The sequence below is a fragment of the Ochlerotatus camptorhynchus genome, unplaced genomic scaffold (assembly GCF_037179485.1).
Source record: "Ochlerotatus camptorhynchus isolate MF236.1 unplaced genomic scaffold, CSIRO-AGI_Acam_v1.1 ptg000768l, whole genome shotgun sequence".
Taxonomy (NCBI): Eukaryota; Metazoa; Arthropoda; class Insecta; order Diptera; family Culicidae; genus Ochlerotatus; species Ochlerotatus camptorhynchus.
In genome coordinates, this window is record NW_027041235.1 from 151,048 (window position 1) to 176,443 (window position 25,396).

Here is a 25,396-nt window from a genome sequence, read left to right on the forward strand (position 1 = left end):
CTATACCTTGTATATAATTCAAGTAACCTAAGAAGATCAATAATTGGACGTTAAATGAGAGAGCTTTAAACAAAACACATTTGCATGTATTTTGGGGGTGTACTTAAGCTTATGATCAGGAGTGTAGGTTACCCGAGCAAAGTAAAATACCAACCTGATATCATCTTGAAAACAAGTCTTGTTATTCCAGATATCATTTTGTTTTCAGTTGTAATCGCATAACTAATTTAGTTATCAACATCGACTAATTTAGTTATCAGATTGTTGTTATCATGAAAGAATATGAAATGATGAAGGTTACTTTAAAACTTCAAATATTATCCGCATGGTAAGAAAAAAACACACTGCCAAGTATGTATCAGTTATCTGCGTAAGGCTTTAATACCAAATCGATAAAATAATTTGAAATTTGTTGAAAATATTTGCGTGGATCACAGGATGTGTTATCATGATGTTTTCGATGATAACTAAATCAGTTATTTTTGTGATATCCATGGAGTAATTTTTTGTTATAATTTTTGTTATGTTGGCTGCTTATTCAACCACATTTTCAGTTATCAAATCTTGATAACCAGGTATCAGAACTTGTTATCAATTTGGTATAATCCTTTGCTCGGGTACTCAGCGCTGAGTGAACTACGCTTTTGGAAATTTCTCCAGACAACTGAGTAAAGCAATAGCAAAGGGTGTGTATATATTATAAACATTTTACATTACATTACACATTACACATGTAACCATAAATTCGACGTCACACTCCTAGCAGCGTAGGAATAACGGTATAATCAAAGATATGATAATTTCATATTATTACGTCTTTTCTTTATGACTTTGGATGAACCTACTCAGTTTGATTTTTTTGCCGAGATGGGCACCACCGAGCAGCTCTTTATTTTATTTTGCTGGATCTCAGCGAAAAACTTGCCACGTGGTGAGAAAATTCTTAACTACTGTCTACCTAAAAAGTCTTGACCCCCTAAACAACTTTGCCGAAGACAGCAACTTGCTAGCTGATCAAGATCTCGAGCTGAATATGCGGAGAAAGGCACGTATATACTAGCGCCGCATATTGAGCAAATTCTGAACTATTGTCACCCAACAAAAAGATCTTGATTTCCTGAAAAACTTTGCCGAATACATTTACTTTCTATCTGGTCAGGATCTAGAGATGTTTTATATGCGAGAATTTCATATGTATAGTAGCGCCGCGAAGTGAGAAAACTCTGAACGTCCACCTGCGAAAAGGCCTTGACCTCCTGAACAACTAAAGGGTGATACGGTCAAAATTTGGTCAAGGGAAAACGCGTGTGAATCGGTGAAATCGTTTATTTAAAAAATCAAATTAAATTTCTTTTTCAAGTTCAATTAGTATAAAATTCAGGAAAAATATTCAGTTAGGCTTCCGCTTTTCCAAATCCGAATTGCCGGGCCTTACGCTTGACCCCTGCCATCAGATTTTGTACAGCCACCTTGTCCACCTTCTTCGCCGCAGAAAGCCAGTTTGCCTTGAACTGCTGCTCACCCTTAGCAGTTTTTTTGGTCTTCTTTAGGTTCCGCTTGACAATAGCCCAGTATTTCTCAATTGGGCGGAGCTCTGGCGTGTTGGGAGGGTTCTTGTCCTTGGGAACCACCTGCACGTTGTTGGCGGCGTACCACTCCATGGCCTTTTTACCGTAATGGCAAGATGCCAAATCCGGCCAAAACAGTACGGAACAACCGTGTTTCTTCAGGAAAGGCAGCAGACAGTCCTTGGTTGACAGTCCCGGAAGCTATGAAAATGCTGCTTTTCAAGCCACAGGTACAGATGGCTTGCCAAACCAGATATTTCTTTGCGAACTTTGACAGTTTCATGTGCTTGAAAACATCTGCTACCTTTCCCCTTCCTTTTGCCGTATAAAACTCCTGTCCCTGAAGCTGCTTGTAGTCGGCTTTGACGTAGGTTTCGTCGTCCATTACCACGCAGTCAAACTTCGTCAGCATCGTCGTGTACAGCCTCCGGGATCGCGCTTTGGCCGTCGTATTTTGTTTATCATCGCGATTTGGAGTCACTACCTTCTTGTAAGTCGATAGTCCGGCTCGTTTTTTGGCTCGATGCACGGTTGTAGACGATACACCCAGCTTATTTGCGGCATCTCGGAGAGAGAGGTTAGGGTTTCGCTTGAAACTACCGGCAACTCTCTTTGTCGTCTCAGCGGCTTCCGGTTTTCGATTTCCCCCCGATCCAGACTTCCTGGCTGTCAACAAACGTTCCCCAAACACTTTAATTACATTTGTAACGGTTGATTTGGCAACTTTTAGCGATTTTGCCAACTTTGCGTGCGAGTAGCTCGGATTTTTGCGATGCGCGAACAAAATTTTGATACGCTGCTCTTCTTACTTGGACGGCATTTTGACAACTGAAGAGTGAATTCCAAAATCAAAATAGGAGCAACATTCTACACACACACACCTTCAAAATGAGGGGTGTTCAGGTTTTTTAAATGCAAAATTGAAAGAAATACGTCAAGTTGATATTGACCAAATTTTGACCGTATCACCCTTTATGCCGAAGACAGTACCTTTCTATCTGGTCGAGAACTCGAGATATTTTATGTGAGAATTTCACGTGTATACTAGCGTCGCGTAGTGATCAAATTCTTAACTATTGAGCACTAAGCAATAGGCTTTGACCTCCTGAAAAACTTTGTGAAAGACAGTAACTTTCAATCTGGTCAGGATCTCGAGATATATCACATGCAAGAATTTCACATGTATACTAGCGCTACGTAGTGAGAAAATTCTGAACTACTATCCACCAGCGACAAGGCTATGATTGCCTGAACAACTTTATCGGAGACAGAAACAGTCTATCTGGTCATGATCTCGATATTTTTCATGTTGTAATCAATTAAGTCAAATCCCACGTAGTAAAGGGCGAACACGAAATTATTGCGACACATTCAACAGGGCATAACTTTTTTACCATTGGGTAAAAATCAACCAAATTTTGCACACTTTCTCATTGATGTGTATTGTGTACATGCTGTCAAACTCGAAGTCGTGTTTTTCGATTCAACGAAAATGGAGGTGAACCAACGCGAGTTGAGAGAACAAATTCTTTCCAAACACCTGGAATTTCATGACCTGTCGCACCGGCAGTTGGGAAAAATGTTGAACATTCACCATTCAACCGTCTCCAGAGTGTTGAAGCGGTTCCAGGAGCGGTTGACGTTGGACCACGGCAAAGGAGCTGGAAGAAAACCGGGACCGGAGAACAAAAAGACGGAGGGAAAGGTGAAGCGGATGATTAAAGCAAATCCCAACGTCTCAAGCCGTGATTTGGCTAAAAAGATCGGCATGTCGCAGAGCTACGTCCAGAATGCAAATAAGAGAGCTGGACTACATACATACAAGGTACAGAACTTCCCAAACCGCGATGTTCTATTTTAAATTTTTAAATTTTAAATTCCTTATCTAACTGCATTAAATCCTCACTAAACCTACTATTTACAAAATTATGGGTAAAGATTTCTATTTTTTTCGTACTCCGAATTAAGAGTACTAGTTTGGTGCCAGCTGGCGAGGGCAGTCATTCTCTGGTCGATTTGATCGAGATTTGCCGGCCGGTGAACGTCGGCTATCAGTGTGCGCGGAGGCAGATTCAGAATCATCTTCAGGAACATGTTCTGCAGGACTTGGAGCTTCTTCCGATGTGTTTTAGCGCAACCCTTCCATACCGGAGACCCATACTCCAGCATAGGCGCAACAATCTGCCTGTAGACAGTCAGTTGGTTGACGGTGGATGCTTTCGAGCGACGGTTGATGATCGGATACAGACGTTTCAGCATGATGGTGCCTTTTTTGACTCGGTCTTTCGCGAGCGACCGGAAGAGGAGCTTACTGTTGAGAATCAGGCCAAGGTAGCGTACCTCGGATGACCACTCAGTTTCAGCGTTCAGAATCTTTATCTTTGATGACGGTTTGAGCCGGTCGGTGTTGCTATCCGGAACCACATCATCATACGGTTCCGAGAGAGAACTGCCTATGCATACTTGAGACGTCCTGCCGTCGAGGTAGTCCGAGATGATCTTCAGCAGGTAGCTGAAGAAACGAAATTGCAGAAGCTTGTGCACCAAGCCGTCGTGCCACACGTTATCGAATGCCTTTTCGATATCCAGTATCGCCATGACCGTTGTCTTCAAGACCGACTTCGCCTGATTGATGAGGTTTGAGACCTGCTTGAGTTGGTCCACCGTCGAGTGACCTCGTTGGAATCCAAATTCCTCGTCCAGTAGGATTTCGTTCGCCTCGGTGTGCTCGAGGAGTCTGGCGTCAATGAGTTTTTCGAACAACTTGCTAAGGGTCCATGCATTAATTATGTCACGCTAAATCGAGCAAAAAATTACCCCCTCTCCCCCTATCGTGACGTTTTTCCTATACCTAATGCATTGCTTGTCACAAAATCTTAGACCCCCCCCTCCCCCCTTAGAGCGTGACATAATATATGCATCAACCCTAAGCGAGGAAAGTGATACCACCTTGGACCGTTTTCAGGCAGCTGGGAAGTGTCCGAGCTCCAGGCAGCGATTGAAGACGTTCACCAGCAGAGTATGCGCTTTTGGCCTCAAGTTCTTCAGCGTTTAAGAGTTCGTCGAAACCCGGTGCCTTCATGTTCTTCGTCGACTTGATGGTGTTCACCAGCTCATCAAGTGTGATTTTCCGGTCCGCCGGAAGCTCGCTAGGCTCAGAAGCTAGCTGGTAGACGGTCTCAAGCATCGGACCCTCCATCGGGCTGACAATATCTCGACCCAGATTATGCGAAGCCATAAAATGTTGAGAAATGGAGTTCGCCTTTTCGACGGCTGTTATGTGAACCTCATTATCAACTCTAAGAGGCGGCATGGGCTTTGGTTTGTTTCAAGCACTTTTATTAAACGACAGTAGGGCCTAGAGTAATTTGGTAAACTACTGAGGTCTTTTGCAACTGCCTGTTCCTAATGGTAATAGTTTTTTTTTAATTTGTTATATAAAACTTCCCTGCTAACGTTTTGCGTTCTTCAATTCCTAAGAGATAATATATATGCTTGGTCTCATCATCAAGGTTGGTAAACTTACATGTCACCGGGGTTGTCGGGATGACCCGTTGTCCCGCTTCAGCTATGTCATCGGAGAGCGCTTGCAGTACGCCGTCGATTTCTTCCGTCGTCGTTAACGCAGGATTTTTGAACACTCGATCCTCCATAAACCGCTGGATTTGAGGCCAGTTCGCTCGATAAAAGTTTCGCCTTCGATGCTGCTGACGTTGGTTGATGGTTTGATTCATCTCGAAAACCACCGGCAGGTGGTCGGATGACAGCTCGGTAATGGCACGGGGCTCAGAGCAACCGTCCGAGGGTGGATCGGACACCGTCCGGTGAGTAGAAGGTAGGGTAGTCAGGATGGAGGACCACGTAGTGTCCCGCCTGCAGGTCCGTGGCCAGAACTGCTCCGTTCTGGTTACTTCTTGAATTGCCCCACAGCAAGTGGCGTGCGTTGAGATCACCTCCTCACTTACCCTTCCGAAGAGTCAACTTCTGGATGTCATTCTTGAGACTATCGATTGTTCCACCCGTTTCCTTACATTGGGTAGGAGAGTAGATGGCAATGAGTGTGATGAGACCATCCGGCGATGCCAGCTCAACTTCAATGGCATCCACGAACGATAGACGAAAGTCAGGCAGCATCCTATACTCCAGTCCTCTCCTGATGGCAATGGCAACGCCACCACCCCTCTGTGATCGAACTCGGTCCAGTCTAGCAATTGTGTGATTTGGCAGGCTAAAGTTGACCTCCGGCTTGAGATACGTCTCGGTTTGAAACGCGACATCGATGTTATGTTGGCGCAGGAAATCTACAATTTCCGGCTGTTTTCTCGCCACTGAATGGGCGTTCCAATTAATGGCGTTGATGGTGAACGTGAAAGTTTGTCATGAAGTGCAACATTTGCACCATCATTTTTTGCATTTCACTGACAAGCTTTCTCAGATGACTGGTTACCTGCGTCAGACCATCGGTTGGATGGACCAACGGTACAGCGCCAGGCTGGGTTCCCCGGAATCCTGGAGGAGTGCTGCTTGGTTCGGTTTGCGTCGAATTCCTATACTGCCTTCTGGGCAGTGGAAAAAGAGGAAGGTTTGGTGCGCATCCTTCGGTTGGAGGAAGCGGTGGAATATCATTTTCCAGATCGATTCCGGGTAGGTGATTTTTTTTCTGCTGTCTCGGCTGGCTTTCTTTCTTCCGTAGTGCGAGGAATTCGGCCTGCTTGGGACACGATCGACTAGTCGATGTGTGAGTATTCCCGCAGTTGACACAGGTTGGCTGCTTGTCCTTCATGTCCACGATGCATTGGGTAGTGACATGTTGTTGGCCGCATTTGGAGCAACACGATTTCATGTGGCAGTTGCGAGCGACATGTCCGAAATTCAAGCAGCTGGTACACTGCGTCACTTCACGGTGGACCGGCTTGTACCGCTCCCACTCGACGACGAAACTGAGCAGCGTTCGGATGCTTTGAAGCTGCCTCATGTTTGGATCCACAGTTGGTCGCGATACTTGATTGCCTCGTTGTGGCGTTTGATCACGAAAACCTTCACGGATTGAAGGTTGTTGCGTTTCAGCTCTTCTTCCACAACCGAAACATCTAGCTCATGCAGTCCGCGTAGAATGACCTTGAAGGGCTTCGTTGACGGCACGTCGTGGGTGAAATATTTCACCTTCCAGAGTTGCAGTGTCTCCGCCACGGATTTATAATGTACCTCCGAGGGGACGGTGATTTTCACGCCATCAGCGCAGAGACGGAATTCGGCCGTAGCCCTTTACGGACTAGCACATTCAGATGGTCAAGCAGCTCGCGTGGCTGTCCCTTGACATAGAAAGGATGCAGCTTCTCCTTTTTCTCAACGCTTTCACGCCTTTCGCCATCATCCTCCTGGAGAACTGGTTGAGGGCTAGCACCCGCTTCGTATGTCTGGCATCGACATTGTTATCTGCCGGCCGCTTGCCGCCTTGCTTCTGGCTACCGCTTGGGCCCGGTTTACCCATGCTTGGGTTGAACGAAAAAACGTTCGACAACGCGCGAGAAAAAACTTGCGAAAGCACGGGAGAAAAGAATACTTGCGTTCGACCACACCGAGTGCTGATCGTAGTATGACTGTCAAACATATCTGTTACCTCTATATATGCAATTATATTAGCATCCGAGGTCCATCCTTTTTTACATATTCTGCACAAAAAATACTTTCATTGTAGTCATGAGCGAAGTTTTTCTCAAATGACGCGTCTTTTTCTGATGTTGGCATTAAAGGGAGTGGAAGGGGGTGGAAGGGGGGTGGTTTGTTTAAATAATTTCCACGTTGAACCTGTCGCTGGTTGTTAAGGTAGTCACGCTTTGTTTACGGGGTGTTTACAGCTATGCGGATTCGACACTTCGAATAGAAATGAATCACTTAAGAAAAGTTTGGAATTACTTCAAAAAGTTTTGAATCACGTTAGAAGTTTGCAATCACTTTGGAAAGTATTCATTTATTCCAAAAAAGAATGTTATCGCATCCGCAAGTACTGCATCACATTGGAAAGCACTGAATCATTTAAGAAGAATTTGGAATCACTTCAGAAAGAACTGAATAGCTTAAGGAAAGTTCATACATTTTCGAATTTACTCCGGAAAGTACTTAATCAATTCATACAGGTTTGAAAACACTTTTGAAAGTACTTAAACACTTCTGTAAGTACTGAATCACTTCAGAAAGTTTTTAATCATTTCAGAAACGTTTGGATTAATTTCAAAAAGTCGTGAATCTCTTCAGAAAAAAAAAAAATCGGAAACACTTCGAAAAGTACTGAATCGCGGATAGTACTGGATCACTTCAGTAAAGTTCGGAACTGCTCCGGAAGGTACTGATTCAATTAATGAAAGATTGAAATCATTTCCGTAAGCACTGAACCAGTTCGGAAAATACTGAATCACTTCGGAAAAGTTTTAATCATTTCAGAAAGTTAGGATGCAGTTATACATGCACACTAGCGCCACGTAGTGACAGAAATCCGAACCAATGAAATGAACTTCCTAGGTGGTCAGAATTACGAGATAAAAAAAATCCAATAATACTAAATTTGTCATGCACACTAGCGCTATGCAGTGACTGAACTCTGAACCAAGCTGTCTGCCTTTCAGATGGCCTTGGAGTTCTGAACAACTTAGCAACTTAACTCATTTTAATCTATCTTTAGCAGTTGGTGGTCAGCGTTGAAATAAATATCCTAAGAATTATTTCCACATTTGGGAAAGTCAATTTCCAAAATATCAAACTTGCAATACTACTTGGGTTCATTTTTAATGCCGATCATCAGTTTTTAGAGCTCATTTTCTTCACATTTGATTGACGAAGGACCTTTTGTCTTACCTGGTAGACAGTTTCTCCTTGGAAGTTAATATCTGCCACTTGAGAGCGATGTTCTCTTTTACGGTGTTTACCTAGATTGCTTCTTAACTGTTACAAAAATTCTCCAAAACTGGGCTAGCGCGACTCATCTAGAATAAATTGATTTCGTAAATCTTTAAAATATTACGTTGGTGGTCAAGAATGCACAACTGGCATTATACAATTAAAATTGTCACTGCAAGACATTTATGATATACCAGCTTACCTAGATTTGAACTAATAGCAATAATAGCGTGAACCAATGATACCATAAAACATAAAATATCAGTTCAGTTGCGTACTTTGAATGCTGACGTACCCTTTTCAAATGTTTTTTTCTTGATATAAAAATTAATATTATCAACGGAAAATTCCAACACTAACCATCAGACATGAGCAATCAAAATTGAACTTGAATTTGTCTTTAATTTGCCAAAAATGGTTTGGGAGACAGATCTCAACTCATAACCATACAAAATGGACAACCAACACTGTATTAGTATTCTAAATAATCCATAAGCAATCAATGAATCGTCTTCATCTTGTTTTTATTTTTTCCAGTCAGAGACGAACCAGCCAACGGCTGAAAGTCTCTATAGTAAAAAAAAATCAATCGATTTTGTTCCAACCACATAAATTAAATACTTTCATGTATTAATGTTTATGCTACAATATAATCAGGAAAAATATAATTTCTAATTGTCTAGTGCAATGAATTTGAGAATTATAACAAACTGTGTTACAAATATATTGTAACAAATATATATATTATATATCTGTATTTATAGGAAATTTTCTCAGCTACAAGTTGGCTGAAAACCACATTCCAGTAGAGCTTCAGGATAGTTATGAGATCGTAACCAGATGAGCTCGAATTATGGGAGAATGATCAGAACCTTATTTCGAATATATTGAGCGGTTGGATCAAAATTGATAATTTGAACCACCCTAATAATATATCTTTGGGCTTGCTAAACGAATGTAAAAATAGTAAGTCTATGCTTCCTTTCATTTAACTACTGTAGAAGTGCCCAAACAACATTAAGACATAATACCCCATAAGATATGGTGTCGTTGAATGCAAAGAGTGGAGCAAACTAAAATGAACAGTTTCTACACCTGCCACCACTTAATCTGTTTACTCATTGATCAATCTTATTTGGGATGTTAACCTAGAGTGAACACTTCGTTTCCCGGATATGTTCATTTGCTGAGCCTCGTAAACTTCCATTTCATGTCTGACCAACCGTTTTGCGATAATTAAATCGAACATGCAATAGTCCAATTGAAGTACGCTGCTCTTACCTACGTATTCCGTAATTGCCCGGGGTGTGTGCATGGGTAGTGTCTACATACATATTCCACACGGAAACCCTTCGTGAGCCACAAAGAATACAGAAAACCACCATCCGCTGTAGTCTCACACTTGGGAACTGACTCTCATAGGGGGTGTTAATAACAAACATGGAGAAAACTACTTTTTCGCATTGCAGTAATATACTCATTCCGCTCATCGGGCCTCGGTCGTTGGGTGGTGCTTGCCCTTTACCGGAGGGCGAATAGAAATTTACCGGAGATGGAACGTGCGTGCTAACGGGTGGTGATCTTGATAAAGGGAATCGACCTCCGTGCAAGGCCATTCGGTCCTTTCCCTCCGACCCTAGCAAGCACCCACGCAATCTGATGGCCATTCAACAGTTCGTTGGCTTGATGTGCGATAACAACGTTTCCATCTGAAATGCGTTAAATCCGCATTCTGTTACCACAGAACGTGTTAATTAAATTTCCCGCATTTCTCCATTTTCAGGATGCATACTGGCAGAACTGTACACTGGATATCCGCTGTTCCCCGGGGAGAACGAAGTGGAGCAATTAGCGTGTATCATGGAAGTTCTGGGCGTTCCTCCAGATGATCTCATCAATACTGCCACCAGGAGGAGGTTGTTTTTCGGTAAGTCTACTCCAACCCTCGTAATCCTAACCAACCAACTAACCTGGTTTGATTGCACCATCCTTCCAGATTCGCGAGGAATTCCACGGTGCATAACCAATTCCAAAGGACGCAAGCGGAAACCGGGCTCGAAGACCATTTCGCAGGCACTCCGCTGCAACGATACCACGTTCATCGATTTCGTCAGCAAATGCCTCGAGTAAGTAGTGATTTTCATATGGTATGGCTAGAAGAACAACCCTGTCGTGCACTCTTCTAAGTTGGCTTTTTCGCGACTTCACGAAACTGACTTGCTAAATACTGGGTACGTGCCACCAAGCTGGCGTCATACTTGCTTTTATCGAAGGCGGAAATGGAAGAGAATGGGTGCAAACCTCCTACACTACGGAGGGAAGGTTTAATTCATTCACGGAGAGCGAATTCGCCACCACGGTGAGAAATGAAGAATGTACCTACAAAGGAAACGTGGTTAGCCGTGGCATCATGCAACTAAATGTATCCTGGCCTAGTGACCTCGTACATAGCCAAGACTTAATTGGAAGCATAAATTAATTTGAGGAAGTATGAAGTCGAGTATATGAGTCAAGGTCTGCCAGGGCTGCGCTTGAGAGAATTGTTTGATGAAGTTTAAAAGGAAACAATGTTTTGAAGCGAGTTTTGGTGAGCATTCTTTTTAGTTAGTACCGTAAAACGGGGTATCTTTGATAACGCGGGTAACTTTGATAATAGAATATAATGACAAAATTTACTCTCTGCACTACATATTTCCGAATTGGAAACATTGGTTCCATTTTGTATTTAAGGGTATAACCTATGATATTGTATTTTTTTTAATACAGGTATACCTCAATTTAACGTAATTAGAACGAGTTGTAGGGTTTTGATCTAATTTCCGTCCTACTAAGCACAACCCTTTTTTTTTTTTGAGTGGGTTTGAACAAAAAATTGAATATTTCTTTAAAAGATGACATTTAAATTTATTCACCTTTTTTGGATTTGATAAAGAGTCACAAATTGTAGAGATATTGTTTAAAATCTAACACTGCTTTTTGATCCTAAATTAATTCTACTAATTTCAATTCCATCCTAACGCATTGAAACACAATTAGATTTTCTTCGTCCTACGGATAAACGTAGAAAAAGGTGATTCGCTAGGAGCTCTTCTTTTGTTTTGAAAACAATGAGCGTAAATATTCATACAATGTGCTCTAATAGGATTTATGTTGTAGCTAATGAGCTAACGCATCGGAAAAAAAAAACGTATTTTTGATTTGTGCATGGTGAAATTATTGATATTATTGATCTTTTCTGATCGATAGACCGAAAATGGGCGATTACGATGAAGTCGAAAAGCAGAAATTTTCAGCACTGAAATGCTGAAATGTAGTACTTTTTGACACTGTTGTGTTAGTTGGGAAACGTAGATTATTATGTTATTTAAAACAATGTGGAAAAGTTACACTTTTCAGCACTGAGTGCCAAAAAATGTTATATGCAACTCGTTGCTAAATTTGATTTTTTACGTAGGACTACGTCTTTTTACCATACTGGGGGTCACATTACGAAATGAAAATGAGGTTTGAAACGAAAATGGGGGGTGTTTTAAAACGAATATTTCTCAAAACCAATAATGGGACATATGTCATGCAATATGTCGTTAGGCGGAGACACTTTTCAGCATTTTTTTAGTGTATAGTTCAAATAGTGAAAATTGTTAAACACAAATTTAGTACAAGTAGGAATATTTCACGAACTAATCAGAAGAGCGGACGGATGGAATGAACCTAAATTCTCTCGCATGGACATCACTTTCCAGCTCGTGCGCAAATTTGCCTTCCACAGCGCTTTTTGGCAAGACAGTCGATCTGACCAGAGCTGGTTGAAAACTGATTACGCAAGAATAATGGAAGAGGAAGAGCAGCCGAAATGTTCGTCTACAAAAAGGTCTGCCAAATCGCTTCCACCATCATCATTCTCTGCTTGACCATCCGATTTTCTTGGTCGTCTCTTTTCGCTCGCTCTCTCGAGTAGTTCGGTGTTTTAAGTCGGTCGTGGTACAGGTCGAGAGTTTTCGCTTTGGCTAGCAACGTGTCGTCAGTTCTCGCCTCTCTTGCCGCTAAATCGACGGTAGTGGAGCAACAATTGAATGCCTCCACTCACCCGTTGAAAAAACAAAAGGTGATGGTTCGCCAAAGTGTGGATGTAACCGCATTCGATCAAGATGCCCCAAAAAGGCCTCGCAAGCAAGCTGGTGCCAGCAACCACACGGAAAGGTTGCTTCAGAGTAATCCGTTCTCGGCATTCCCGAAGAAGCAGATATAGATCCAGTTGAGAAACGGGAAAAAAGTGCCCCCACTGTTCACCTCGACGAAGGAACTCACGTTGCTCAGGAATGAGCTGGCTAAAAATTAAATCCATCCGCTGTTCAAGCTGTGCAGCACGGGGATCAAATCTTGTGCTCGACGCTGGCGTACTACAACGCTGTTGGCACCTTTCTTCAGCTGAACCGGTTTGAGTTCTACACTCACGACGTCCCTGGAAGAAAACCACTGAAAATGGTAATCCGTGGTCTTCCAAATCTCCCTGTTGCGGAGTAATCTCGGAATTGGAGCAGCTTCATCTGCAACCAATCAACATTTTTCCCATTGCAAGACGTGATGAAACCAGTGCATTCCAGGACCAGTTTTACATGGTGCATTTCGATAAGGACTCCATCTGCTCTGCGACAGATTTGCGCGCTGTTCAACATCGTGATTCAGTGGGAGCAGCACCGTGACGTGACACAGTGCACTAATTGTCTGGCATTTGAGCACGGTACGAAGAATTGTCACATGAAGGCTCGTTGTGGCAAATGTGCTGGGGCACTACTTGCACTACCGTCTGCAAGAAGGAAGAAGAAGCTGAACCTAAATGCGTGAACTGTAATTCCAACCATCTGGGCAGCGATAGAAGATGTCCCAAGCGAGCGGCCTTCATCCAGATCCGACAACAGGCTTCCACGAGGAACCAACCTGGTCGCCACCGCAATAATCGTGCTCCTATTGTCAACAAGGACACGTTTCCTGTACTTCCGGCTCGTCGTATGGTCCCGAAATTAGCACCGCTTCCACTAAACCAACGCCCCCAGTTGCGAATCCAACATCAGAACAAGCGGGTCCCAGCCACCGTTCAGTTTAGCATCGCCTCACTGATGCTGTGGCCCAGCCGAGCCATGGCTCTACTGCCCCGGGATTATCGTACGCCTGTGCTGTGTCAGGTCTCCACTCACAAACGACGAACTAGTGATCCTCGTGACTGAGGTGATCATAATCTTGCGCACTACCAAGGCACTACCTGAACAGCTTCGTGCAGTTATGACCCTCGTTCAAAAGTATGAACCGTGAAGCCATTAAAATAGCCAACTGGAACGCTTGCTCGCTCAAGAGCAAAATCATTGAGTTCGATGATTTGCTCAAGGAACATAGCATAGACATCGTTGTCATCACCGAAACACACCTGAAGCCGGAGATAAATGTTCACCTCCCCGATTTTCGGCTCGTCAGGCTAGAACGGACCAGCTCCTGTGGAGGAGGAGTGGCTATCACATTAAGCAGAAATATTGGCTGTCGACTGCTACCGAGTTTCCAGCTGAAGATGATCGAAGCGGTGGGTGTGGAAGTTTCCACTCCTGTCGGCCCCATTACCATCATTGCGGCCTACTGTCCCAAACAAGTCACCATCAGGGACGGGTTGGCACTAGACCTGCGGAGAGACATCATCAAACTAACTCGACGCCGTGAGAAGTACATCATCGTTGGTTGGCCTGAACGCCAAACACCAGGCTTGGGGCAACAGTCGACACAATCAAAACGGCACAATCCTGAACGACGATCTGCAAGAGGCCCACTTCACTATAATAGCGCCAGACTCTCCCACCCGCTTGAGCCGATCTGGCGTACACTCTACCATCGACATCTTCGTCAGTAACATGGGAGACAATATCTCGCAACCTGTGACCCACCAGGAGCTGAGTTCAGACCACTATCCGGTGGTGCCAATGTGGGCTCATCCGTCAACCGATTCCAAGCTTCCCGACGCAACTACCATCGCGTCAGCTGGGATCAGTTCCAACAATGTGTCAACTTCACTGTCGACTACGGTGTCCTTCCGGAGACGCCCGTATCTGCATTCCATCGAGGAGGCGATATCCCGGGCCAGGCAACACGTGCCAGTATCCAGACAGTTGAGCAATACTCTGAACCTTGACAGATCTACCAAAGACTTTATAAGACTCCGTAGCTCCATTCGAAGGCAATACCAGCGGATGGTGGACCTCAGAAATCAAAACTTTACTAACAGGATCCGTTTTCTCCCACATTGTACAAAACCCTTTCGGGAACTAACCAAAATCCTTAAAATAAGCCAAGACCACCCACTGACCCCTCTGGATAGTCCCGGCGACCCAGTGGCTCATCTGATAACTCTTGAAGAGAAGGCTGCCACGATAGGTCAACACTTCGTCAGCTCTCATAATCTCGGACAAAACATCGTCAGCCCTCAAGAAGCTGAGGTTGCTGAAAACGCAACCAACCTCCATCAGGTTCCCAATATTTTTCCCGAGGAATCCAAGATTACGACTGACGAACTGTTGGCCTATATCAAATCATCTAAAAACATGAAGGCCCCAGGTTTCGACAGCATCCTAAATCTGGAACTCAAACACTTGAATTCCACATTCTATTGAACTTGGCCACTTCCCCTCGTGTTGGAAGTCAGCTAAAGTCATACCCATCTGGAAACCTGTGGAGGATCCGTCCTCTCCTTCAAGTTATCGACCAATCAGGCTTCTTTCAGGGTTATCAAAACTGTGCAAAAGAGCAGTCTATAGCCGGCTCCTAACATGTGCCGAAGAAAACAACTTGTTACTCGAGAAACAGTTTGGTTTTCGGAAGGGTCGTTCGACCGTCCACCAGCTGACTCGAGTAACAAACATTCTCAGATGGACAAGTCTTTGTCGAAAACATCTGCCATGGCTTTGTTGGACGTTGAAAAAGCGTGCGACAATGTCTGGCATGATGGCCTGGTGTTCAAATTGCAGCAGTACGGTCTTCCAATCTTCCTAGTGAAGATAATAAATAATTGTCTATCGGACAGGACGTTCCGAGTCGGTGCCGGGGTTCCACTAGGAAGCATCCTTGGCCCCATTTTATTCCACCTATTCACCTCTGATATGTCGGCTCTCCCTGATGGTGGATCGTTGTCTCTGTTCGCAGATGACACATCCATCGTCTACAAGGGTATAGTGATCGAATCTCTGACTGCCAAACATCAGAGAGGCCTAGACTTCCTGTCTGAATATTTCAACAGCTGGAAGATCCATATCAACACGGCAAAGGCCCAGGTCATCATCTTTCTACACTCTAAATCTCCCAGACTTGTTCCGTCGGTGAATAATAAGATCTGCCTGAACGGCACAGTGGTGGAATGGTCGAAAAAGGTAGTCTACCTTGGCTTAACACTAGACAGCAAGCTGATTTTCACGGAGCACGTTGATAAAACGAAAACCAAGTGTAACATCCTGATAAGATCCCTGTATCCACTCATCAAGAGGAGGTGTATGTAGTGTATACTTCTTGGAAGAAATTTGAAAGGAAAAAGGGAATTATATCAGGCATAACATTTGATAACGGCACAAAAGCATTTGTAAACAAACTTTCTAAGGCCCTTTACACGCGAACCAAAGTACGCCCACGCAAACCAATACCACTTTCGGAAAGGTGATAGTTGCCCCTATCCGATGATGTTGTTGGTTTGCGTGGGTGTATTTTCGTTCGCGTGTAAAGGGCCTTAGAAAGTTAGTTTACAAATGCTTTTGTGCCGTTATCAAATGTTATGCCTGATATAGCTAGTTTAATCTCTCATACCCCCACAAATATCGTCCGTCTCTCATACCCCCACAATTTTCGTCGTTCCAAAATGCTTTTGGAAAATCGCATCCAACACCATCATCGGACTGAGTGGAGCAAGTCGGAGCACGGTGATAACGCTTAACAGAGGAACAGGAAGAGTAACGGAAATCTTCATCCATACACCACGTCTGTCAAATCGCTTCCACTTGTTCAGCCAGGCAGTCGAGAGCTGGTCGAAGTTATAAGGCATCACTCATGATTACCAGTGAATCACCAAGTTGTCACTAATACCGGTAGCCGATTTGTTTATTATTTTGATCCATGACATCATTTGTCAAAGTGTTCGACCTGACCATAACATGCTTTTATTTAAAAAAAAAATCATTATCTATTGATCCCACTGAAGAAACTTATATCAAATTAGTCAATTTACCACGATAAATTCTCAGTGCAGTAAGGGTCTGATTTTGGCAACACGTTTCCAATATCTTGAATTTGCTTGAGCTATGCAATTTTATTTAATATTTATCGGATAATTTATAAGATCAGATAATCAGCTTAGCAATTATAAAAACATGTGGAAAGCTAAGCAGTCAAAATTTGTATTGCCAAAATCAAAACCACGCTGTAGTCGAATAGAATTTGTTTAATTTTGTGCTGTAAAGTTTTAAGTTGGGGTTTTTGTCGATTGATTTTTTTTTTTCAATTTGGAATATCTCACAAAACTTTTGATCATGTTGGAACAGCTAAATTTTTTTTTTGTTTGCAACAGAAAACCATCTCCTGCTTTAACCCATTTGGCATGTTAAATTTAACTCGAAGCTTAAAGTGACATTTTGAATGATTTTTTTCATGTAAGAAAAGCCCTGTGTTATCGATCGACCAGTTTTCGTGCATGGTTGTTAAAATCTAGCTTTTTGTCTGTCAGTAATAATCACGCGCGTATAGCAGGATTAGTCGATAACTTTACTTATTTAAACCACAAGTTAAATTTTATCCAGTAATTGAGGACTGCCCCAGGGATCAACTGATTTGTTTTCAGCTTGTGATCTACAATTTTAATCTGTTTTACTCCGATTACCATATTTTCAATATGTTTTTAAATAACTATTATTGTAAACTATTTTTCTGTTGGTATCCATTCATTCAACTTTGTATATTGAATTGGCCCTTTTCACACAACAGGTCATCATTTCCAATATTTAAAAAGTTTTAAGTTTATAGACTTTAATCAACTTAGAGAACTAAGGATAAAAACAATTGTACCGACCAATAGCGGTCCTACGTCAACCTTCCGTTCGTGCCTTAGGCACAGGACTCTTCTACTTTTTTCAGCACTCGTCAAAATTGAATTTCTTAATCGACCCACTCCGATTTGTCTGATTTTTTTCATAATTGTTTCTTACGGCAAATAATCACATTTTTGCTTAAATTTGACCATTTTAGATCTTTAAATTTTCAAAATGGCACCCTAGAAAATAGAAAAATGTAACACGGAAACGGCATATCTGATTGAAATAATGTTCGGAACAAATTTGTAGAGAAAAATAATATCTTATTGTTAAAAATAAACATAAAATGATTTTTATTTATATTAAGTAAAAACTAAAAAATGTTATAAACCCAAATATCTCAAAAAGATTTAAGCCGTGTTGGATAATTTTATACAACTCAGAAAGCGTCTTTGGATAAACTATAACTCGTGTTGAAAAAATGTTGCATAAATAGCAATTTTCTATCTCATCAGGAAAAAGTTGTTGGACTGTAAACAAAACCCAAAGGTTGATTTTTGCGGTTTTTTGAGTCCCCTAAAGCTCCATAACAGGAATGCAACTGTCATAAAATGTTTCTTAAACTTTGCCCATAAACACTAAAGCCACAAAATGTATACTGAAAGACCGTCGGAATGCTTGACGGACTAAATTATGCAACACAGAGAACCATGTTGCAGCTTATTAAAATTTCATCCCATGCAATCCATAACTTCCAATAGGAACGAGCTCCAACCTAGCAACCATGAACCGTTTGGCAGGTCGGTTGGTTGGTTTGGCGTTCATTGCGTCCTTGGGAGCACATACTCAACACACAGTGAACCAGCTTCAAAGTATTGAAATACACGTACCTACATACCCACCTAAGTTTGACTTATTCACGTTCACTCTAGGCCACTTCCGGCGTGCTTACCCGCCTTCCGCTCACAACCGTCCGTTTGCTTGTGTATGTTAGTAGTTATGAATGAAAACTCTCACTATACAATACCTTCCATCAACAACGAATCAATGTTACAGCACGCAAAGTCCGAATAACGAGCTGGAGGAACATTTTTCGATCATTTTCCCGCATTTCACAAACGTTCTGCAATTAGGTTTACGACTGGGTTGTGTTACGGTGGGAGTTTCGTTCGTTGCTCTTTTTGGTCACTCACTTCGTGCTGGACGTGTTTGATATCGGAAAGCAATTTATCCATGGAAAACTAAATGTGTCGTGTGAAAATGTGAACACGAAAATCCTTTTATCTCCCTCATTAACTTGGTCACGGCATACGAATTCCGGGAAAGTGGTGCTGTGTTATGGACTTTTGTATTCCGCCATTATTTTTTCTGTTAGGGTAGGGAGACGGTAATGCCAGTTGGGGGATATAAATGACCTTGTGGTAGATAATGAGTCTGGTCTTAACGTGTTTTCGGTTTGAAATTATTAATGCAGAAATTGAGCTCTCAATAATCTCTATCTTCTTCTTATTTTCAGATGGGATCCAAAGAAGCGCATGACACCGGAAGAGGCTGCCCGCCACGAGTGGCTCCAGCCGAGTGCATCCTCCACCTACGTCTCGTCCAAATCCAAGGAAAACAGTGATAATCAGCTCAGCTTTATGCAAAAACTGCAACGATCTCAGCCAATGACACCAAATACAATCCTTCCGGAGATAAAGACTCCCTCCCAGCGGCAGCGGTACGTCAAAGAACGAGTAAAAGGTGAGTCCATCCCACTTCCTTTCCCGAAGATACGCTTTCCACTGAACAAACCACCCCTCCCAAAAAGCAGTGGGTGGTAATTGCACAAAATCTTGTTTGCAAGTTCTGTCCGTAGCTTATTCGAACTTCAGAAGAAAAAGCTTCAGCCGACGAAAGCTTGGCACTGCTGCACCCTCTCTTTCTCTCTTTCCCACCCACCCACTCTCTCTCTCTTTTCTCTAGTTCACGTTAAATTATCCCCTTCTTTTCTTTCCGTTTCTCTTTTATTATTATATCGCTTGTGTGCTTCTGCTTGTGAAACATTTCCACTGTCGAATACTCGCCGTTTGTCGAAACTGCGTGACTGGGTGGTGTGCAGGCAAAAAGAAGCAGTCCAAAGAGTCGAGCAAAAGCTCCGGCCAAAAGCAGCATCAGCTAACGAAGCTGATCATCAGTTGCACCTCCGTGAAAGAGCTTATCTCCATCTTCGACACCCAAAAGAAGGAAGGAAGCAACTGAGTCACGAGACCGCACCACCACCACTGCACAGCGCACAAAGGGCATAGCTGGGATGAATGAAAGCCTTTGAAGTTTTCTTCGTCTTATTCTGGCGGGGATAGCTGTAGTTGTCTTACTTAGAGTATCCTAGATCTATAGAGTTGACTGCGTACTTTCACTGATCCTATTATGTTGCTACCTGTAAGTCTTGTGGAATATGTCGTGTAGTTTATCTTCCTGTTTTGAATGTGGTTCTTCTTCATCCTATTAGCCAGTCATTCATAATTTTCATCTTTTTTTAAGCATTTGTCTACCAGTATCACATTTTGGCAATTTGTTACGTATTTTGATTTCAGATGCATATTATTGATGCAGTAAACTTAATCAAATGCATGGCCTGAAATTTTATCACAGCTTGACCTATTATCTACTATTACGAAGAAATTGGAAAATAATGACTACTGATTCTTTTTCATTCTGTACTTATGTGATTTTTATATCAATTAAACATTATCTCTGGTGACTACAATCTAATGCATTATAAAATGGTGGGCCTCCATAAAAAAGTTGGACAAAACCTAAGATATGTCTGGATCCACCTGAAAATCACTTAGGCTGTTCCATTTGGTGAGTTTTCACTACGTTGGTCATGACGAGAGATGCAAACAATAGTAGGGAAAAGAAGAGTTGCAGTATAACATACCATCGCCTGATAATGCTTTCGGCAACGTGGGGACTATTTCACAGTCACAGACAGTATATGCACAAGTCAAACTCGTACTCTTTTGCCTGTGGATTTGAGGAAATACCTCAAATCCCCTCACCTATCAAGGAGTGAGCGGTTAAGGAGTGCGCATTTGATTAGTATTGTAATGACCTTCCCTCAATTTCAACTACTGTTCAATTTTCACACTACCGTACTCTAACGGAACTATCAATCGTTCAAAGCTTTCTCTAGCTAATACATTATCGCACTTAAGCTTCAAGCATCAAAATTTTATCTTTCGATAATTTCACATAACAATAATTACAAATCTTTCTTATTCATCTTCAAGATTGACGTTTAAGGTATAGATATAGACAATTGAAAAAGCGCATGGGTTTCGTAGACCAATACAAAAGATTTCCGAATAGGGGGCTGACAAAATCGGGTCATTAATGTGTAGCATTTCCTCCCAACTCTGAAAATCGTAAACTTCACGTATGAAGTAACAAAACACATTGATTGAAAGAAGGAATGATGCCAAGTTTAAAGATAAATCTATATTGACTGTAGCATACTACAATCAGAGCTGGTAAATATCACGGCCGTCATGTGACAATGAGAAAACAGGTCCTCTCACTATCATGAGACGAAACTACCTATTATTGGATTTCTTGTCATTTGCCAATGATCAAACACTCATGAGAATAATTCTTATGCGGTTTTGCCATCAGCATTTCTAACTGATTTAGATGAATTGAAGCCAGTATGTAATCGGTAGAGTGAATATACAATTAAGATTTCCTCGGTACTAGTAACATTAATAGGAATAAATGAGCTACTAATTACGATGATCACAACACTGCCACGTTCTGTCATGACAAAAATTTCGATGAGATTTTGAAGAAAATCTCTATCATCGTTTTCTCATCCCATGATAGTGACAGAAGTATCTCTGTAAATATCGTGTGAGATCTTTCATTGAAAATGACATATTCCAGCCCTGGCTACAATTATAATATTATACAAGCTAACTTCTGAAATTATTTGGAAAACTTCGAAAACTTTTAGGAAGTTCCGAAAATTTCATGCTAGTCTAAAAATCTTCAGAAATATTTATGGAACTTCTTGGTAGTCCAGAGAACTTCAACGATGTTTAAACATATTTCCGGCATTTTCCATTCATCTCAGAGCTTCAAGAGAACTTCAAGAGAATTGCAAGAAAGCTCAAATAACGCCAGAGAAGATCAGAGAACCTCAGGGAAGAGCAATGTACTTCAATGAAATGACAGGACTTTCAAAGTAGTTAGAAAATTTCCGAGAGTTCACAGTAGTTCCATGAATATCGGAAAATCACGCGATAATGTAATTTGAATTTCCAATAACTTCGTGGCAAAAATTTGTTTGAAGATCAGAAAACATCAAGGCAGTCCCAATAATTTCAGAAATAAAACAAGAGAACTTCCGAGATCTCCATGATTTTTTTAGCCGATTTGAGAACTTTGTTTTTTTGTTGCTTGATTTGTTTTCCGTTAATTTTGTGATTTTATGCCACAGAAAATCCCAACGGCGGCTAACTCCAGCCCTTTGGAGTGAACGGCAGTCACGCTTATCACGACACCACCGGCGTTGCTAGTTTCGAGAACTGCAAGCAAGATCATTAGGCTTCAGAGCATTTCCAATAATTTTAGGAAAATAGTAAAAACTGACTATGGGAAATCTGACAAAACTTTTTGAGAAAAGAGGGTGATTAGGGAAGCTTGATTAATATCGCAAAAAGTCATCGGATCATTCATTAAGAAAGTTTTGAGAACTTCTTGAAAATTCAAGTTACAGTCTGGGGTCTTTTGAAAAGTTATTAACAAGATGAATGACCACCGTTTGGGAAAACTTTTCATCCTGAAAGTCACAAGTATGATCTTCCGGAAGACCCGGAACATCCTTAAAAGTGGTCCATTCATGAAACTGATCCTAGTGCTCCGCGTCTTTTTTCAAAGCCGCTCATAGACGTCTTATTACAATTAATTTTGAGCTATATCCGGAATTTGGACTCTGAAGACCAGGCTTCCAGTGCGTGCGCTACCGTATGCGAGACGCAGTCTCATGCGCAAAAGATTTGTAGCACTCTGTTTCTCTCTCTTCAGTTTTGTCGCATCTCACATACTCATAATGTCTTTGTGTCGCACTGTTTTGTAAGCACAGCACATTTCCGGATGTATGCGTTTCATGAGAACGAGTATCATGCGACGTCGCGTGAAGCGAAGCTCATGCGCTTTTCTTAATTTGCTGATCAATTTGCCAAGGTGTCGGCAAACAGCAATCACAGTGATGAGTTCCTGCGTGTAAAGTCATTGGCTGAGGGGGAGTATTTTAGAAGATTTCCGCATAAGTTCCAGAGATATTCCGGTTTTTTTGGTGCTACCATGCTAACGGTATCCAAACTACCGTAAGGTTGCCAGCCACCGCTCACTTAGTCTTCCTTTACCTTCATTTAGCATCCTTTCGACAAGCAATTGCGTCTTCCTAGGAGTGGTTATCTTACGGTGGTTCCAGTATATCTCTGGAACCATGTGTCCTTTAACGAGCCTGCATGAATCTATACTAGAAGATATTTCTGGAACCATCTAAAAACTTCACCCCATTTCAAAGCCACATGTGAAAAGGGCACACAAGTCTTCTGTGAACAAACCCTTGCAGTCCCTTCTCTCGTCACCCGACAACATCACATATGATGGGACCGATGGCCATGCGAAACAGCGCACGGCGATGGCACCCTGAGAGAGTGCATTGAGATGTTTCAATGCAAAAGTCGCATGTGATTGAATACATGCGTCGCATTGAGAGAGCAATGCGACGAGAGAAAAAAAAAATGAATTTGAAACGCTAGAATTTGTTTGTTGCCTAGGCAGGAAATAGAAAGGTGACACAGTAGGAAGAAGTGTTAGTTTGTTTACTAAAATGAACTATGCCCATTTGTAATGGCAAGTTTTGCTATGAGAAATGCTCCTCGTGTTTATTAGCGAAATTCACATCAAAGGCTGATTAATTACGTAGGAAATCAGTTTGGCACGGCATTTGTGACCAGCATACACCTTCTGGTCAAAAACTGTCCAAATCCGCCCATTTTTTTTTTGAATTTCTGTATGGCAAAATAGTGAACTTTTCGTGAACATTAACGGCAAAGAACTCACCAACACTGGGAGACCGTGAGTTCCTGCCCACCTGTCATATTTCCATCTCGGTCGCGCGTATCGTTCTGGTCTCTCTTTTGTGCAATTGGCGTTGACGGCACCGCTGAAAAATCGTCTCTTCTAGCAAAGATTGACAGTTTATTATGGGAATTTTCAGTGGAGTGAAAGGATAGTACGAAGTCCGCAATCTTTCACGCACAGTCTGACGTTTGCTTATGGATTTTACCATTGGAGTAAAGAGTTACAGAGTCGCCGTCAACGCCAATTTATGTAGCACACCATGGATTTGAGAGTCATGCGTTGCTTCTTCTCACAGCTCGGTGTCGCATTTTTATACGAATAAGATTTCCGGAAGCCTGCTGAAGACTACAGGATGGTTCTCCGGAAAATCAGGAACATCCGTAAAAGTGGTCAATTCATGAAACTGATCCTAGAGCTCCACGTTTTTTCGAAACCACTCATAGATGTCTTATTAGAACGAATTTGGAGTTGTGACTGGAATATAGACGCTAGGGACTACGGGATGGTCCATTAAAAGATCCGGAACATCCGTAATTAAACCCTTCGTTAACGTTTAATCAGAACGGATTTGGTGTTGTGATCGAAATATGAACCCTGCAAACCGTATAATGGTCGATCGAAAGATCTGGAACATCCGTAAAAGTGTCAAATTAATGAAACTGAATCTGTAGCTCCGTGTTTTTTTTCTAAACCACTCATAGACGTATTATCAGAAATCATTCGGAGCTGTGACCAAAATATGAACCATGGGGACCACGGTAGTGTTCACCGGTAGATCCGGAACATCCGTAAAAGTGGTCATTTCATGAAACTGATCCTAGAGCTTGGCGTTTAAAAAAAACCACTCGTAGACGTCTTATGATAATAAATTCGGAGTTGTGTTCGGAATATGGATTCTGGGGACTACGCATTGGTCCTCCAGAAGATCCGGCACATCCGTAAAAGTGGTCAATTCTTTAAAATGAGCCGCTGGTTTCTACGCAACCACTCATAGACATGTTATCAGAATGAATTCGGAGTTGTGTTCGGTATATTGACTCCACTGATTCAAAGTTTCACATTTGTTGAACTGAAATGTTTCGCGCATGTTTTGTTTCTACATTAATCGAGTATTATCAAAGTAACCCCAAAACAAACAAAAAATCTTAAAATTGGCCACAAGACACAAGACAACAAAAAAATAGTGCAAAAAAAATAATCTCCGCTATACACATCACGAATGAATTGACTCTAGGATCAACAGGATTTAAAAAATGAAATTTGAAAAATACTTTTTCGGATATTCCGGATTTTTTAGTTCACCATTCCGTGGTCTCCAGTGTCCATGTTCCAAACAAAACTCCGAATTCATTCTAAAGGATGTCTATGAGTGGTTTTGAAAAAAAAACGGAGCTCTTGGATCAGTTTCATGAATTGACCACTTTTACGGTTGTTCCGGATATATTAGTGGATCATCCTGTAGTCCTCAGCGTCCATTTTCTGGTTACAGCTTTGAATTTATTGTGATAAGACGTCGATGAGTGGTTTGGAAAAACACGCGGAGCTCTAGGATCAGTTTCATGAATAGACCACTTTTACGGATGTTTCGGATCTTTTAATGGGCCATCCCATAGTACCCAGTATGAATTTTCCGAACACAACTCTGAATTTATTGTGATAAGACGTTTATGAGTGGATTCTTAAAAACCGCGGAGCTCTAGGATCAGTTTCATGAATTGAGCACTTTTTCGGATGTTCCGGATCTTTAAGTGG

General features: G+C 42.0%; 1 protein-coding gene across 4 annotated transcripts in view; it reads left to right on the forward strand.

Moving 5' to 3' along the window:
• The window catches only part of Dyrk2 (Dual-specificity tyrosine phosphorylation-regulated kinase 2), a 127,334-nt gene that overhangs the window by 97,696 nt on the left and 4,242 nt on the right, over positions 1 to 25,396 (forward strand). For 3 of the 4 annotated variants that reach the window (XM_065238374.1, XM_065238375.1, XM_065238376.1), the window contains exons 7-9: positions 10,246 to 10,389; positions 10,459 to 10,588; positions 19,026 to 19,252. In XM_065238374.1, coding sequence (XP_065094446.1) covers positions 10,246 to 10,389; positions 10,459 to 10,588; positions 19,026 to 19,252 — 501 coding nt within the window. Of the gene's footprint in view, positions 1 to 10,245; positions 10,390 to 10,458; positions 10,589 to 19,025; positions 19,253 to 19,610; positions 19,906 to 25,396 lie in introns of those variants that run through there. The other variant, XM_065238377.1, reaches the window with a different exon arrangement.